At 41.8% G+C, this 15,028-nt stretch overlaps 1 protein-coding gene across 1 annotated transcript in view; it reads left to right on the plus strand.

Moving 5' to 3' along the window:
• cnksr2a (connector enhancer of kinase suppressor of Ras 2a) overlaps positions 1–15,028 on the plus strand; it is a 48,783-nt gene that overhangs the window by 15,020 nt on the left and 18,735 nt on the right. Inside the window, exons 4-9 of the mRNA XM_040127568.1 lie at positions 7,662–7,749; positions 8,233–8,274; positions 9,233–9,352; positions 10,812–10,871; positions 11,168–11,236; positions 12,687–12,833. Coding sequence (XP_039983502.1) covers positions 7,662–7,749; positions 8,233–8,274; positions 9,233–9,352; positions 10,812–10,871; positions 11,168–11,236; positions 12,687–12,833 — 526 coding nt within the window. The remainder of the gene's footprint in view (positions 1–7,661; positions 7,750–8,232; positions 8,275–9,232; positions 9,353–10,811; positions 10,872–11,167; positions 11,237–12,686; positions 12,834–15,028) is intronic.

Raw genomic sequence — 15,028 nt, forward strand, 5'->3', positions numbered from 1 at the left:
TTAATCGTATTAGTGTTCATGAGGGATTTGTTTGGATGTAGCGGTTAGCAGTGGTGGCCTTGCAGCCATTTTGCCAAAGATTTGCTTAAAAGATCTGTCGTTCCATTCGCCAAGTGGGAGATATCTTTGCTATCAGAAATATGGATATCTTCCACTCGGAATTACAACTAGGAGACTGATGTGAAGGGTTTCTCGGGGCTTTGAGGTTTACCTGAAACTGTTGTATCCTTCCTCCTATTAACAATGTGATAGAGAAGATTATTGATGCTGGATGGGGCTCATCAGTCTAATTTCTAGGATGCTTTCAGTTGGAGCATGGGAGAGGCAGCAGTAGTTTTGGGTGGTAGGTGCATACTTTTTATGTTTGAAGACTAGTTTCAGAATCAATCGTTTCTGTTATGTCCTGTTGTTAATGATTTTCCAAGTCAATCAATCACTGACTCAGTCGGTTGTTCTTTATTGTCCCTAAGGTTGAAAAAAGGAAATCTGCTCCGTAGCCAGGGGACATCAGATAGTCATTTCTCAGTTAAATACAACAGTGGAACCAGAAGAAGACTAGAAGAAAACCAAACCGCCCTAAAGCAAAAATTAAAAAAAAAGGATAAAAGAATAATCCCCCAGAAAACCTGGTCTAACCAGAAGGTCCAGAGACAAAGAGATTCTTAAATACAGATTAAGAGGTTGGAGCTGCAACGAACCCGTGTGTGCCAAAACATTTGCCAGATACCGAACGAGCGCTAAAGGCAGCACAAAGTACGACACAAGCAATGGCAATATTTTTCACTGCAAATAAAGTCTGTGTGACTAAAGCTGCGAAGACACAGACCAGAAATAATAAAGTAACATTTTAATCTCACAAAAAAAGTCAACATTACAGATAGATGGTTTGTTTGACTGACCGAAAAATTAATTAGCAATAATTAACAATTATTCATTTAAATCATTTCAGTGGTTCTGGGATCAAAAATGTAAATACTTTCGGGGGGGGGGGGGTTCCAGGTTTTCCTGTATTTTGTGACATTTTACAGGCTCTACCACTATCTGTCATCTAAAATAATCTTTACTCGCAGTCTTCCCCCTGATTAAGTGTTTGTTCCAGCACCGGTAAAAGCGGAAGTTTTCTACTATGCTTCTCTACTTCCACAAACTAAAGCTCCAACCGGCAAAACACAAACTCTCCTGCACCGTCTCCTACAGCTGTTGGCTGTCGACATCTTTAGAGAATTTTTTTTTATTTTTTCCTCTCAAAGGAACAATGAAAAACCTTTTTTTTTTTTTTTTTTTTTTCCACCATGTTTCTCCATCTCTCTCTCTCCCTGGCTCTCATCTTCTCTCTGTCACCTCATTTATTCATGACTCGACACGTTCTCCTGCACAGACCGCGCACATCAGATACAAAACTAAAGGTCCCCGACATCGGTTCTTGAAATGCCAGGCAGCCACATCTGTCCTCAGGCCATCTGGACGCACACACACGGGCACACACACACACACACGGACCCATGTCCACAAGCACACTCCATAGACGGTCGGGGTGTGTTAGACCCATAGAAACAGCCACACACTAGTACAAAACACACACTCGCAGACCCACTCCCACATCCGCACGCGCTGACGCACACTTATGCAAGCACACAGGGGGTCGCCCACGCACGGTGATGCAACTGTAAATGGCGAAGCGACACTGAGAGAGGGATAAGCGCAGCAGAGCCGCCGCTGCATGCTCTCCGTTTGTCAAAGACGCACTGTCAAAGGCAGATTTGACATGCACACGATCCCACCAGAGCTTTTACTTCAATGAAATATCATCTTCAATTGATTTCTGCTGCAGAGGAATAACAAATGAGCGAGTAAAACAAGCTCTTTTTTTCTTTTTTTTTTTATTGAAATAAGAGCTGCGTGGTGGATGGTAATGACTTCATTAAAAGACACTAATGGCATGGAAAAGGTTATGATTTCCATGCATGTTAAGCCAGAATCTGTCTTGTATTAATAGCTGCAAGATGACTCCTTCCTAAAAGGTTTGCAACGGAGGCAAATTAGCATAAAGCGTGTTAAAACCTGAACTTTCGTCTCCTTTCGATCGCTGGTTATGAGACCTCTCAAGGACAGTGCAGCTCGGCGCTCAGCCAGCAAACGTACAGCATCTTTCTAGTTTCCTTCTAAGTGACTTGAGAAGGCATTTTGCAGCCTTTCGTGTGTGAAATGAGAGCATTGGTATATCTCATCTTTTTTTATGCCTTTTTTTTAATACACTTAATACCTTTTATTAAATTCCCTCAGAGTCTTCACTTGATATATCATTTGAGTCTGGACAGACATGGATGTAAACTTTCCAATGCCGGTGGTGCCTCTGATACCCTGATGTCCCTTTTTTATATATAGCATATGGACTTTTTCTCTCTCTCTGCGGTGACCCTTTTGGTCTCCACGCAGACACCAAATCGACACGGTGCAGGAGGCAAAAACCCCTTCCTCTTCAATACTGTCGGGGAGAAAAGTGAGTCCATCTCACCACGATGAATGAAATTTGCGGCCGTGTTTTTGTTTCTCCGTACTCCTCATTTCCACTTTTATATGCCCATTTGAAAGCACCTACCTGTGAATCAATAACGTGGCCATAGAGACTAGAGTCTGTGTGTGGTGCATTTTGCGGATACCTTCAAAATGCACTAGTTCTTTTATTTATTTATTTTTTTATTGCTATTTTTAACCGATGTAGTGAATGAGCAGACTTCAAAATTTTCATTCAAGTATGGGGGGTTGGGGCTGCGTGCTATTGACTCAATTGACAAGATCCAGTGGGGAGTAGCTCATAATTTGATGTGGTGATATTTCGGGAGGCGACAGGCTTTGGCTGTTGAGTCATTTGATAAGCACCGACACCCGCAGCATACAGCGACCGTGTCACACAGAAAATAGTAGTAGTAGATGAGGTTTGATAGACGGGACGTGCAACATATTGTCCGTCTTCTAAAAGTTGTAAAGGTTGACACAGGAAATGTGGAGGGAGAGGTGCTGAAATCCGGGAGCTGGCTGAGATTTGAGCTGTTATCCAGGTCAAATGTGGACTCATCTCTGGTGATCTTTTATCTCGCGTGAGTCATGAACTCACTTTGTTCTATTCTGTAGCTGTAATTTACAACTTGTCTTTTCATATCAAACTATCAGATAACGTGGAGGAGGGGAATGGCATGACTAACGTTCTATATTTGGACACCTTCGGGTGTATTGTCTCTCCTATACAATTGCCATTTGCTGCAGACAAAAAGGAAGGTTGTGTTCAAATCTGAATCCAGTTTTTTTTTTTTTTTTGCAGCTTGATACTAGTCAGCAGAAAGTAGAAGACGGTGTTCACGTTCACCGTCAGCTCGGTACATACTGTAAGCTGGACGAGAATGTCAATATTTGATGATTCTGCAAAACCCAGGGCTACGTTCAGTGCCAAAGAAAAAAAAAAAAAAAAAAAAACCCACCTTCTGCGAAATCAGTGCATGGCAGCTAAAGTCTCATTACTGTTAGACTGGGGAAGGACTGTGGTTATGGCAAACATGGCAAGTAATGATGAAAACTAACCCTGCGGGAGAGTCGGGCGCAGTACATCGCCGTCCACCACCCTGAGCTCCACACACTCGCTCCGCCCGTGCTACGTAAAGGGGCAACGCCGCTTTTTGCATTGGCGTTGGAATGTTGGAAATCGGAATCATACTGGACTGAGCTGTAGTCTGCTCAGATAGGACCAAACCCCTGGGCACCGTACTACACTCACGATAGAATATCAAAAGTAACAGCAACAACAGCAACAACAACAATGCTTAAATATTAATCGATTCTGTCCCTCCTGTCATTATTCTTTGTCTAAAAGATCCCAATGCTTTGGGAGATGTACAAAGGAAGTTCAATGTTGCCGGGGTGTCAGTTATTTAGCTACAGGCTAAGAGTGGTAACCCTGTTTTTTTTTTTGTTTTTTTTTAGCATATATATAGGTTTACATTTTGGCAAATTGGCAGCATTAAAAGTCAAATAAGCTTTCAGTGGCTCCTGTTTGCGTTGAACCCACTGATGTGCCGACAAATATAAGTGGATCACTCTGATACTGAAGAAGACTTAAAAACTGTGATGATTCTCAGGCAAGTTCTGGGGTCATTAGGAGCGTCTTTTTTTTCTATGAATTCCAAGCCGAATTACGGACATTAATTCGCGATGGACATTGGAGTTAATGACCCCAGAAAGTGTACGTCTCAATGAATCCAAAACACATGTGCATCATGTCTGTGTGTCCAGGTTCGACTGGATTCTGACTCAAATTGTGGCACCGAGGGTTTTAGTAGCTTAACTGACCGTAACTGCATTTCACCTCACGCAGCTGGACTCAGGTGTTTCTCTTGCTTTCTGTCTAGCCAGTGTCAAAGCATCCCAGCTGGCTCTTGCTGGGGGGGGGGGGGGGGGCAGCACTCGTGTTTTCCGAGTGCTGTTTGAGGGTTGGAGCCCGATGGTGAGCAAACAGTCTGTGTAGCCTTAGGTTCTGCGTATATATAGCACTCAGCCTCAATACTGATGACCCAAATCACACACACACCACAGATAAATCGTGCACCAGAGGCTGTGGCCGAATTTTAATCTGGGGCTTTAGAACAATGAAGCAAAGTAGTGGTGTTCGTCTTCGTCTGTTTGTTTCTGTTGTTCATCACTATATTGTATCTGCCACCAAAATGTACATGTATGTCATTAAGCCTGAATCTGTACTTTGTTATGATAATGAATTTACCGTTTCGCTCATGAATACTTTATGTGTTTTGGTTCCGATGTCCCCCTGTGTCTGCGTGCAGTCATTAGCAGCCCATTAGCTGCAGCACTTCCCTTATCGTTAACACCTTGTTCACACCTGAATAGTCTATTAGGTTACAATACGCCCGGGGCCCCATTTAAAAACGCCGTGTTTGCGCAAAGTTTTTTCATTTCAAGATCCTCCTCTCACGGGAAAATAGGATTTTATGAAAACAAACCTGACAGCAGAATGTGCACCCTTCATTGGAAGCTCTGACTGTTCATGCAAACATCAGGGAGATGTTGAGAACTGATGGTGCCAGTGGCAAACTAGCGTTATGAATCCAAAGTGGTGTAATAACCCTCCTCACAGAGTTTATTACAGTCAATTTAAAACCACATTCAGGCCCTAACTGTGCCTTTTTTTTTTTGTTTGTTTTTTTCCAATACCTGGATTGAGATGACAAGCAGCCATTATGAGGTGTGTAAATCGGGTCACTCTGAACAGGATGGCCTATTTACCTGGTTCACTAATGCAGCTTCATTCATCCGTCCTCCGGAGCTGTGTCCTTTTTCTCTCCGCGGAGGAACATTGCCGTTGAGTTTCCTCTTAAAGAAGCAAGAAGCCAGAGGAAGTTTTCCGCAGTGTTCCCCTGAACTCGTCTGTAGTGGTTTGGATTTCTGAGATGGAGGTGTTCCCACTAGCATCACTTGAAATTTCTCTTATTTTTAGGCGTTAATGTTCCTTCTGGACCTTTTGTGGGACCTTTGTCTTACTGGTCACACCACAGCCATGACCACTGACTCAGTAAACACCAGGTCTTTTACTTATGACTTATTTCCAATTTGACCAAATGAATTTTGCATTCATTCATTTATTTATTTATTTATTTATTTTACCGTGTATACGTAGACTGTATTCACAGTGGGCCTCTCACATCATTTTGATTAACTGTAGAGCCCATCACATAATGGATATTTATGACGGAAAAATGCATATAGGTAAACATAGATCAGGACATTTTTTTTAGTGTAACGCATCACAGTTATCTGGACGAGGTTGCAGAGGCCCGGTCACTCCCATGGAAGTCAATTGTGACGGTGTACCACGGCAATAGCCCGTCGTCGAAGCCCCTCCTATTTGTGGTCCCACTGGCGGCATTGCTAAAAGACGAAAATTTGCCGTGTCCTAACTCCATCCTCTTGATGGCGCAAAGTTAACAACAGGTTGCATTCATGACTTGATTTGAGAGCTGTTTCTATTAATTTCTATTACAACAGTAGCGCTGAAACGATTAGCTGAATAGCCGATGAGGTGATCCATAGAAAAATGGTCACAAACATTTTAATCAATCAATCATAAATTTTCAATTTAGCTTTTCAGGCAGTTTTTTTTTTTTTTTGTTGCATTCATGACTTGATTTGAGAGCTGTTTCTATTTTTCTATTACAACAGTAGCTGCTGAAACGATTAGCTGATTAGCCGATGAGGTGATCCAGAGAAAAAAAATGGTCTTTTTTTTTTTTAATCGTCATCATTTAAATTAGCTTTTCAGGCAGAAATGTGTACTGCTTTTTTTTTTTGTTTTGTTTGAAAAATGACTTAAACGATTAATCAATTATCAACATAGTTGCTGATATCTGGCGATCAACTCATCAGTTACTCAGCTAATCGTTGAAGCTCTGTAACGGACTAAACGAATAAGTAATTCATCTAAAAAAATAAATGATAGATTAACTGATAAAGAAAATGACACCTAGAATGGCCCTCAGCAGTGTGCGTACCTCCACCAAAGCCAGTGTCAAAAAACATACACCAGACTTCAGAGGGGAAAAAAAAATCAAATTCATAGTAATCGATCCGGATCAGCCCCTTCCCTGGCCCATGTGCCATCCCTCCACCAAGTTTGGTGCAAATCGGTCCAGTAGTTTCTGCATAATCCTGCTGACAACTAAACAAACAGGGGTGAAAATTAGTTGCAGCCCTATTTAACAATGACGTTTTTTAAAAGGAGAAACCACAACATCACATTCTTATATTGTCCAAACAGATAATATAGCCATATATAAATATATATATATATGAATGTATGTATATGTATATGTATGCGTATGTATTTATATGTATGTGTATGTATGTATAGCCTTCAGAATCATTTTTAAATGTTACAGTAAAAACAAAACAAACAAAATGATATAAGATGCCGTAGACATGGATTTCTTATTCTCCCGAGTAGGTCATCTACCGCAATTTTGTGGTTTGTAATAATAACATAGCTGCAACTAGCGACTGTTTTTATTATTGTATAATCTGCCAATTATTTCCTGCCTATAGATCGATTAGTCGTTCAGTCTATAAATTTCAAAAAATGGTGAAAAAAAAGAAAAAAAAAGAAAACAGTATCCCAGGACACAAAGTTACAACCTCTAAATGCTTGTTTTGACCAACTAACAGAACCCAAAATATATATTCAGTTTACGATCATCAGTCAAAGCAAAGCAGCAAAATGTTACATTGGAGATCCTGCAACCGGCAAATGTTTGGCATTTGTCCTTGAAAAAACGACGGAAACAATTAATCAATTATTAAATCGTTGCCGATGAATTGACTAATTGTTGCAACTTTACATCCTGCATATGCAGGTTTGTCTGATTTATAATGCCCGTACAATCAAACAGATTCACTCACGAATGAGTCATCGGCAGCTTCCCCCTAAATTTACTGCACTCGCTGCACAAACCGATTCTCTTGTACCCGAGTGAGTGTACGCACAATGTCTGCCGCTCTCCAACGTCCCCTCTCTCTAACAATGCTCCTGTCCACCTGCTCTGTACATTATCTAATGCAGCAGAAAACATTATAAGACATATTGGTGTGTTATCTGTTCCTCCCAGGTCTCCCTTTGCTGCGGTGGCAGACTACTCAGTAACCCGAAATAATGTCATTCAGCTCTGCCTGGAGCTCACCACCATTGTGCAGCAGGTGTGTGGAATTGTTTGTGTCTTGTCTGAGTGTGTGTGTGTGTGTGTGTGTGTGTGCGTGTGTGTGTGTGTGTGTGTGTGTGTGTGTGTGTTTTGAAGCCTGATAGCTCTTATTCTTCTCCCCCTTGAAGTGCGAGGCAGAGGGGAGCTGCCGCGGGTTGTCATATACCCCGGTGAGCGGCGCGTGTGTGGGTGTGATGCGGCAGCCTCAGACTCCGCTCGCTGCCTCCTTGAATGAGCCTTTGCTGTTTACGTGCTTAAAGTCTGTCTCCTGTAAGACCGATGTGTGTATAAATAAGGGATAAATGTGTCTGTTTGCGTGGGCGTGCGTTTTATCTGCGAGGGTATGGAGGGTGCAGGGTTCAGTGATACGAGGCCCAGACAGTATACAGAGGTAGCAGCGTGAGCAGTGTGAGATGGTGTGCGAGTGTTTGCAAGACAGGATGTTCTGCTTGCGCTACATTAAATTCTGCTTGTCCCTCAGGACTGTACAGTGTTTGAGACGGAGAACAAAATCCTTCATGTGGTGAGTCCTGCTTCCTCAGCCAGCTGTCACTTATTTGCTCTGTGTTGATGGGACTCCGTGTTTTTTTTTTTTTTTTTTTTGCACACCCTCTCATGCAGTATACTCCAAAAGCACTGAAAACCCGAGCTCTGGCTCTGCTGTTTTAATAAATACCAATGGTGCTTGCTGTAGCATTTTAAAAGAATAATTTGTAAAATCCGCTTTTCATTTTCTACAGCCGGGAGCTGCTAAAGTTTAACCGACCTTTTTCACAGCAGACATTTTGACTGGTGTTCCTACCATCACTACCTGCTGCATTACATTGCGGGATCATCATTGCTGTCATTAGTTCCACCTCGGCTTCTCCTGTTATGTCCGCTGTGGAAAAGACCTATGAATCTGATTCATTTGGGAATAACAAAGCAGAATGGTGTCTAAAGTACAAGGTGGACACATTTTTTTACCGTGGGGGGGAAAAACAAAAAAAAAAACTGGTTCTGCTCCTGAAGCAAAAAAATCCAAAATATGATGAATATCAAACACAAAAACTGACAAATAAAACTAAAACTCTTTGCATGATTGGAAACTACTTAGAAGACATGTTGTTGTTTTCTTTTTATAATTTGGGTGAACTGACCCTTTTAAAATGCTGTGGCAAACACCAGTAGTGAGACCCATAGCTGTGTTGATAGTGGCAGCCCTTTTGGAGGGAAATCAACATTGAAATATGTTTATTTTTTTCCTCAGTAAATTCAAAAAGGAAAAAAACACTAATAAAGAAACAAAGGCAGTAACTTCCTTTGAGGTTTATTAAAGAAATAGTCTAATTTTGACAAATGCGAGGTACAGCTTGTTCATTTTTTTTCTCCTGTTTTCACATCTGTCTTCTTAATAAAGCACCACTGGTGAACCTGTTTTAATAAAGGCCCTGTGTATTGTTACTTGTCCTCCATCTGTGCTCTCCTCTTCCTCTCTGCAGTGTAAGACTCTGTCGGAGGTGTGCGAGCACATCGTGTGCGTGTCTTCGGACCCGCTGGTTTCTCAGTCGGCCCACCTCGAGCTGGTTCACCTCACCAACATCAAACCCTCAGAAGGCCTGGTAACGACTCCGGTCTCTTTGGTGTTGCTTAAACTGGTAACGGGTACATGGGAATGTGGGCATTTCAGATTTTAATTGTCTGTCGCTCAGCGTGCAATCATAACGGAGCTAAAATCAAACTTTTTTCTAATTGAGTTCCACATTGCAACTCTTTCTCTCATTGTCTAACTATTGAATGAAGCCCAGTAGCCAATGGCAGCCTGTTACCAATGCTGTGCGTGTCTTTGAAGTCCACATAAATGAATATGAATAATTAGAAATCAATATCATACATTACAAATCACTCTTAGAACCTCACGTCTTGATTGAGGTTTAAAGTCACTGGCTTGATCTCTGAAGCGTGTAGCTAGTTTGATGTGAGCTGAAGTTACTTTGCCCTGGAAACTCGTACGGTTTCCCTCCACTGCTGTGGGTAATTATTTTGTGTTTTTTTTTGCATTTTATGTCGTTCAAATATAGAAAGGAGCAGACGGCAAAATCTTGTAAAAACAGTAACCACGGCTTTACGTGGAGACGCCATTAGTTAACAAACTCCACCACGTCCGAGAAAGTTTACGAATATAGCTTCTGTTACACAAAGTAGAGGTTTAAAAAGAAATTGTCCTCCTGTTACCTTGTCGTATCCAAGGAACACAAATTTCTGGATGTGCAATAAAAAGGTAAAGAATTATTATAATAATCAAAATTTGTGGTTTTGCACCGAATTTTGAATTCTTCTTAAGAATAACATCAAATCCCCCTATCACCAAGAACACCTTGTCAAATGTAACATTTGCTGTTTGAAGCATGGGCGGCACAAGTTGCAATTTAAAAAAACGCTCAGACACATATAGCAGTAGATGTGTTTCCATCCACCAGTTTTTATGTAATTTTTTTTTAAATTTGCGAATAGTGGCAACGCTGGAAATGCGAAAAAATCTTGAGATATTGCGAAACACGTCTTTACTCTTGCCCGATGGGGAAAACTTTGCGTATCGAAGAAAAGAAAATGCGACACGTGGAAACAGACTAAGCAAACGAATCGTGACGTGACGTGAAGTTGTCCACTGGAGACGTAAAGTAGCAGCATACGAAAACATCTGATCTGGGAGGAGCGATAACGAGACTGTTACGTCCCTTGAGTAAATACATGAAACAAACAAAAACGTCATATTTATGTTAATGTTTTCTATGTTTTAGGTTTGACTGCCGCTCTTTTAATCACGTCATCGTGTCGCCCCCTCTTCTCCATCCGCTTATCTTGACGCGCCCATTCTTAATATTTACAGTAGTGGATGAAAATGTGCATTAATTCGCATTTAAAAAAAAAAAATTTACAATTTGCGCTACGTTTGGATTGAAACCCACCGTGTGTGTAAGAAATGGGACTTCCTCCATGTTCACATACAAAATGCCAAAGTTTACTTGGGCTACATAAAACCCTCTTAATCACCTTTTGTCTTGTCCTTGTGCCCATCAGGGAATGTACATCAAGTCGACCTACGACGGCCTCCACGTGATCACGGGAACTACCGAAGGGGTGAGAGGCTTAAAGCACTCCGCTTCAGCTACATTCACGCCACGCGCGGGGATTGTAGGGTACAGAAAACTGATTCGTGCTCACGGTATCAGCGAAACTGATATTTAGATCCGCAACAGCTAATCAGATTCCATAGAGATGAGTCTGCATGGCATTATGATATTTATACTCTGATATAATACAACTTATTTAAGTACACTCTGTTGGGAAACTTCCCCGCTACGACATGCAGGGATCAATAAGCTCAGATAAACTCGCGGTCATCATTTTTCTCTCTCTCTTCTCTGGCTCTTTAGTCTCCAGCTGATCGCTGTAAGAAGATCCATGCGGGAGATGAAGTCATTCAAGTCAATCACCAGACTGTGGTCGGTTTCTTATTGTGTGTGTGTGTGTGTGGGTGTGTTCCTGTATGTTCGAAATATAGCTATTTATGTTTATAAACTCTTTCTGCTAAAAGAGTGGTTTTACTTTGGATACACGAACTGCATTTTTCTGTAATTGCCTGCTTTTGCTTCAGTGGGATTTTTGAAGGCAGGACTCTTACCTGCAGTGGAGCGTTTTCCCGTTGTCGGATTGGTACTTTGACTCTCCCACCACTGTTCAGCGGTTTATTCGTAGAATTTTGTGTCGTGTGCGAGAGTCGTTATGTGATGCGTACGTGAATCTTTCGGCATTCAACATACATGGGGAATCTAAATATCTTAGCTGAATAGGACAAATGCATGATCAAATGTATGTTAAAGGACCTTTCCGTCTTGTTTAATATTAACCACACTTTTTTTAATATCCATATATATATATAACGAAAAAATCTGGCCTACTTTTGTTAGGACAATGAATCAAATCACAATATGCAATGTGAAAGGGGGTCACTCCACAGATAATTCTCAACGATTCTGCAGCTCTCCTCAGCTCTACGGAGCATTTTAGCGAATTGTTTTGGTTTTGGTTTGACTTCAGTGCTTTGGTTCGCTCTCAGAAATCAGTTATTTAATATCATCAGAAAACATTCATATGAACAATAACTTTACGGTAACATGTTAACTGTAAGATAAAGTTTTTATCGAGCGTTGCTCAAACTATGCATGTATCAGGTACACATGTATTTATTATGTATCAGGATAACCCCCCCCCCCTGGAGATCAACCTTAGCTCCAATTTGGTCTCTTGAATTTTTATGGTCAGGCCACCCATCTGTTTACATCTTTATTTCAGATTGTGCCCTCAGTTTACAAGGGGCAAATGCATGCGGCCTGCATTTCAAGTAGTGTAATCAGATCCTCCAACCCCTCCCTGCAACTCCTCTTGCATTGTGATCAGATCTCAGGTCAATCGAGCAAACGCAATTAGGGATAGTTTGTTTGTCTTAGCGAACAATCTCCAAAGGTCAGATGACTGAAAAGTCAGAGAGAGAGAGCAGTGAACAACGAGGAACCTCACAGTAGCCATTTTCCTTCGTGTTTACAGCAGATTGTTGTTCACCAATATCCTACAAACAGGGAGCGCTGGCATGGTTTTGTGCAAATAGTGGCTAAAAATGAATATATATGATAAGAAGCATTCGTTTTCAAATTGAGGGCAGGTTACATCACACAAAAAGGTCTATAGATAGACTTACCACCTCCACACCCACTTGCCTTGCACAGAAGGCTCAACAAGCGAGATCCAATCACGACACGGGCAGAATTCAGACTTCATGCTGAGTACAAATGCTAGTTATATCTCATGTTGTGATTGTATTGATCATTATCCAGATGAGGATATTTTCCGGCAGGTCAGTGTATGCTCAGGCCCTCTGTCCCGCCCCATTCGCAGGTGGGCTGGCAGCTACGCAACCTGGTCGGCTCGCTGAGGGCCGACAAAGGAGTCGTGTCCCTGACCCTGAAGAAGCGTCCGCAGAGCACGCTCAGCTCCGCCCCCGCGCTGCTGAAGAACATGCGCTGGAAACCCCTGGCTCTGCAGGTGGGACCAGCTCTACCTTTTATAGACTTTATTAAAGCACTGCGCCGGCCCACATAATCCCCCACAGCATTCGCTCTCCCCGTACGGCCGCAGCCAAAAGCGTGTAATTAGGTCACGGTACTGTGGCTCAGCATGGTTTTGTTTGCCAGCTGAAACACACTGGAATGAATGGGAAGGGAAAATTGATGGCACTCTCCACCCACATTCCCCGTGCTCCCATGGATTATGAAATGTTTCTCCTACATTAACACCGATTATCCACACAGTCAGGAGGAAACATGAGGGAAAACAGTTTTCCTGCGTGCCCCCATTACCGTCCTTTTGTGACCACATTAACCACAGACTCATCAAGGATAGTTCAGGTTTAATACATACTTGGGTCTTACTTTTCGTGGTTTTGGACATTTGTTTTTGTTGGTTATTGCCGGATAACAGTGTCGTCACAAAAGTAATTGCTGGGGTCTGGCAATGCGGCGAAATTGCTACAACAACAAACTGAAGCAGTCAGTCAGACAGACGGCTTGTCAACAGTTTATCCAGGATTATCTGAACCACTTCATTTGAAGGTAAGATTGAATGCGAGCACGACTGAAATGTGCAATAACCCCCCCCTCCCAAAAAAAAAAAAATCCACACTTAAAAAACTAACTGGCAGCACAAAGATGAGATTTCTGCTTTATCGGAAGTGCTTTTAAACACCATATCTTGAAGACCAAGATATGGTGTCTTCAAAGATGAGGACTGGACGGATGCTTTTGCAAACTTACAATAGGTTAACTTCCCCACGTCCGACAAAGAGCAACACAATCTCTCTCCGTCTCCCTAAGCTTTTCTATGGGAAGCATCCAGGACAGCCTCCCGTGCGGTGGATGCGACAGTCCCAAACGGGGCTAACTCATGGGAAGCAGGCTAGACAGTGACTTAGTTATGAAAGTTGTCTCGGAGTCATATTTCTGACTTTCACACACGCCAGTCTAGTGTCTTTCACAGTTAAGCGGCTTATGCTTGTAAGAGAAAGCTGGCTCGTCTTTGTGCTGGTGTCAGACTGTGGGGATGTGGGGAGTTTTGCTGATTCGGTTTTGCAGCCCGACTTGTCAATTGGACCAGGGGTCACCGATGTACACTATATGTAACAAAGGAAAATATGAATCCGCAAAGATATTAAACTATATGTACAGTTGTATGCAAAACCTTGGGAGGATTATGATGCCCAAACACATGCCACACTTAATTTAAATTTTTTTTTGCCATGTTTTTGTTTAAGTTCATGTAATAAAAAGGAACAGTGCATTAACACTCGAAGAAAGGCTCATTTTTAATCAGCAAAATATATAATTTCACATTAATACTGCCTCTTACACACTACAGTAGATATCTTAATGTGTACTCTGTTTCCATTCAATATAATTTATACAGATTTTTTTTTTTTGTAAACTTGTATTCAAAGACATGGTGAGGGTGCATTTTACAGCTCAGGGTCAAAGTTGAACCAGGATGTTGGTCTGTAAACTATGATAAATGTTCACAACTAACAGTTTGGGTGATAATTTTACTGCTTAACTATGTTTCCTTTCCCGAAAAACATTCGGTTAACCTGGGGGGTTTGTTTAAAACCTGTCAACCACCTGACTGCTTGTGCTTCGTGCCGTCGGCGTGTTCCCAGATCTCGGCTAATCTGGCTCGACACTGTAATGACGGTCAACGCTCCTGTTGGAACCATTTCCAACAGGAGGTAGCCACCTCACCAGAAGAGCTTAAAAATAGAGTAGGCAGCCATGGCAGACGCCGAGAGGAGAACGCAATAGTTTTCGAATTATGTGTGAGGTGGGTTTTAGTTATTATAAGAGATTTTCTTTGGAAATATTTTGAGTCACATATCACATCAAGTTGCATTTTATTTTCAGCCACGAGTTGCTGTTAAATTAATTTTCTAATTTTTTGTCGTCGAACCTTCTTCGCCATCACCAAAGCTCAGTGTCGTTCGGCGGTGACACTTCACTTTAAGTAGCCGTATTTAGCATTTATAATGAGTAAATAAACGTTTAATAACTGGTTTGTAACAGACTATAACTGTTACCCAATCAACAACGGGTAACTCAACAAACAGAGTGCATTAGAAGAAGCCACAGCTACCAAAATCAGACTGATGCAAGACATTCCAGATAGAAGAAACCTGAGAAATAATAACAAGTTAG

The sequence above is a fragment of the Xiphias gladius genome, chromosome 5 (assembly GCF_016859285.1).
Source record: "Xiphias gladius isolate SHS-SW01 ecotype Sanya breed wild chromosome 5, ASM1685928v1, whole genome shotgun sequence".
Classification (NCBI taxonomy): Eukaryota; Metazoa; Chordata; class Actinopteri; order Istiophoriformes; family Xiphiidae; genus Xiphias; species Xiphias gladius.